Genomic DNA, 3100 nt, shown 5'->3' with positions numbered 1-3100 from the left:
CCTTCGCCCCGCCATTGCGGAACGCGGGGGCTTGGGGCAGAGCCACCCCACGCCACGGCCGGGTCCCCGTGCAGCGCTGGACCCGGGGTGCTGGCAGTGTCTCTGCTGTCACCCCCGAGGCTCTGCATTCCCCCCAGACACGGTGGGAGCCAGCAGGTCCCTTCACCTCCTCCCCAGTCCCAGCTGCGTCGGCTGCCTGAGCAGCCCAGCCCTGCAGATGGTGGGTAAATCATGGCTGGGCATGAGACACATGGGCTGGAATTGTATTTCCAAGAAAATGCTCTTTTCGCTTCCGGCAGCTTCGGCGCGCGTGCTGCGGAGCAGCTCTCTGGCCGGCCAGAGCCAGGCTCGGGCGCTGGCAGCACAGCTCGGCCCTCCAGCAGGACGCTGGGGCTGGGGACTGTTAGCCTACACGCACTCTTAATCAGTGTAATCTGAAATAATCAAATTAGAAAGAAACCGCTAATCGCTTCTGATCTCATCGCGTATCGCAGAGCCTAACTCCCGCTGATGGTGGAGCTGCCACCCGCCTCCCGCGGGCAGGGGCTGCGGTGGGGAGAGCCGGCAGGGGCTGCGCCGTGCGGATGGTGCTGCGGAGGGTGCGGAGCTGCTGCGGAGGGGGGCAGTCAGAGCAAAGCTGTGCCCCCAGACCTGTGTTGGCAGCACCGTGTGGGGCTCTGCGCCGCAAACCCCCCGGCTGCCGTAGCTCGGGCGCCCCAGCCCATCTCGCGCTGCATGACCTTCATTTAATCTAGTTAATGCCCAGAGTCTGCTCTGCAATCAGGCAGTATCAAACCTCTCCCCCCACCCCCCCCGCCCCCTTGGTTAATAAACGGAAGGGAGATGGAAGGGGAAAATAACCAAAGATTAAACATTAATCTCCCCAGGGCCTAAAGGGACGGGGTGGGCAAGAGGGGACCTGTTGCCTTTGGGCTCCCACTGCGCTGCCCGGGCCTGCGGGGCTGCGGGGGGGGGCCCTCGCAGGGCACCGGAGGATGCCCCGGCTGCTCCGGGCTCCGGGGAGGGCCAGGATCGGATCCAGCTTTTAAGCAGGAGGGGGGACCGCAGTGGTCCCCCCCGCCCTGCCCCATCCCAACCCCCATGGGGGGTGCCGGCAGGCGGTGCCGAAGGAGGCTGCCCCAGACCAGCTCAGAATCTCTCTTTATTATTTAAATCCATTATGTACAACGACCAAAAATAAAAAAACGCTTTTAAATTCTCTGCGATATGAAAACTACAAGCTCTGTACATCGACTGCCGTGAGTGCAAGAGTGAAGGATCATGGTCTTTGGTGACTAGACTTGCGCCCACGCACGCCGCAGAGACACGCGTACCGACGGCCGGCATCCCCGGCCCCACCAGACCCCCACCGGGACGGGGCGCTGGGACCACAACCTGACACGGCTCGTGTCAGGGGTCCGCCGTGGCGGTGACCGGAGCACGGGGTGGCTCTGGCTCCTGGCACAGGGCTGCGGCGTGGGGAGGGTGCACCGGCGGCACGGCCAACGGAAGCAGAGCTGTGCTCGGTGCCATCCGGGCCGGCCTGCGTGGTCTGCGGGGGGACACCTAGGATGACCGCTAAAACATCTACATCACGCAGTGTAAACACAGCCTGGGAACGTCTGACTACGCGGCCCGGCTGCAGACCCCTTCCCGAGGGGCTGCCGGGGAGACACCGACCATGGGGATGGAGCGGGACGCGGGGGTGGACGGGGAAGGGGAGTTGAAGTCCGTGAAAAAAAAGGCAGTGCTGGACATCCCCTCCGACAGACACGCTGACGGGATTCCCGCCGGGCTGCTGTGCCCCGCAGGGCTCTCCCTGCAGTCCGGACTAGTCCCGACATCCCAAAACACGAGAGGGGAGAACTGAAGACCTCACTTCGAGAAGTACCACGTGGAGCAAGACCCTCGCCCGCTGCGCCAGGGGTCCGTTGGGCCCTGCTCGGCGGCAACCAAGCCCCAGAGCACGACTACAAGCCATGGTTCCTGACTCCAGTAGTGGGAAGCAGCTTGCGCAGCGCAGCGGGGTCGGGAGGGGACACTATTCTAACCAGGACTGTTAACACGGTTGGCCCAAAGCGACACTGTAAGCAGAGCTCAACTGCTCGGCAGAGCCACGACTCGAACACACATTGCTGACTACTGGCCCTGGAGGGGCGATGTGGGTCGGCTGCGGGGACCCTGGGCCCCTGCCCTCCCACAGGGAGACCCAGGAGGGCGAGGGGAGGCAGCCCCATGGCCCCGAACGTCACCCAGGCGCCGCCCGGGGTTGGCATCGCTTTGCAACACCCTTTCGCTCACTGCGGCGCTGGTGACCGACATCTCCAGGCAGTCTGGAAACAGGACGGCAGTGCAGGGCAGGGGGGAGGGGAGCGGAGCCCATGCACCCCCAAACCGGGGAGAGGCACCCGGGGGGAGGCTGCTCGGTGGGAGACCCTCCGCCCCCGGCTCTGCTGTGTGGCACTCGTCGCATCAGAGGGACCTGCCTGGGACCCCCAGGGCCTGGCACCGTGCCCCAAGGGACACGTCAGGGCTTCAGGGAGGGGGAACCTGGTACCCGCACTCTGCCTGCCCGGGCAGACCCCACCATGGGCTCCGACCCCCTCGCTCCACCCTCAGCAGTGGGCCCCGAGGGGCTGCTTCTCCTCCTCTCCCAAAAAGCAAAGGTGCTTGGGCAGAGCTGTGTGGGGATCAAGGTGGGCGTATGGCGGCCACTGCTGCAACCGGAGGAGCCACCAGCGCCAGCCTGGGCCCGAGGAGAGGCCGTGGGGTGCGAGGGCAGAGTGCGGGGGGACCCGGCCCCCAAGGAGCAGTTGCGAGGACCCAGGCTCCCCAGGGAGGCTGGAGTTTGGGCGAGGGCTCTGACCCGTCCTGTGGCCTCCAGGAGGGCAGGACTCAGGATAGATGGTGATGGAGCAAGGAGGGGAGTGCCCGGGCAGGGTATCCCCCCTCAGGGCAGTCAGCAGAGCCCCCTCCTGATCCAGCCGGGGCAGCTCTGGGGCTGTCCCACAACCGTCCCTGCCGTGCCCCCATGCCTGGAGCAACCAGTCTACAGCCCCGGGCATTGCCTCTCACCTCACCTTCGCTCCGCCACGAGATC

At 65.6% G+C, this 3100-nt stretch overlaps 2 protein-coding genes across 2 annotated transcripts in view; both read right to left on the bottom strand.

Annotated features, from left to right (window-relative positions):
- Window positions 1-1981, bottom strand: part of FDPS (farnesyl diphosphate synthase) — a 6768-nt gene extending 4787 nt beyond the window's left edge. Inside the window, exon 1 of the mRNA XM_009893491.1 lies at window positions 1880-1981. Coding sequence (XP_009891793.1) covers window positions 1880-1981 — 102 coding nt within the window. The remainder of the gene's footprint in view (window positions 1-1879) is intronic.
- Window positions 1982-2139: 158 nt separating this feature from the next.
- The window catches only part of HCN3 (hyperpolarization activated cyclic nucleotide-gated potassium channel 3), a 7944-nt gene continuing 6983 nt past the window's right edge, over window positions 2140-3100 (bottom strand). Inside the window, exon 9 of the mRNA XM_009893373.1 lies at window positions 2140-2333. Within this exon, the coding sequence (XP_009891675.1) occupies window positions 2140-2333 (194 nt within the window). The remainder of the gene's footprint in view (window positions 2334-3100) is intronic.

The sequence above is a fragment of the Charadrius vociferus genome, unplaced genomic scaffold (assembly GCF_000708025.1).
Source record: "Charadrius vociferus isolate BGI_N301 unplaced genomic scaffold, ASM70802v2 scaffold900, whole genome shotgun sequence".
Taxonomy (NCBI): domain Eukaryota; kingdom Metazoa; phylum Chordata; class Aves; order Charadriiformes; family Charadriidae; genus Charadrius; species Charadrius vociferus.
The sequence above is the reverse complement of the archived record's forward strand: the minus strand, read 5'-3'. Positions and strand labels throughout refer to the sequence as shown.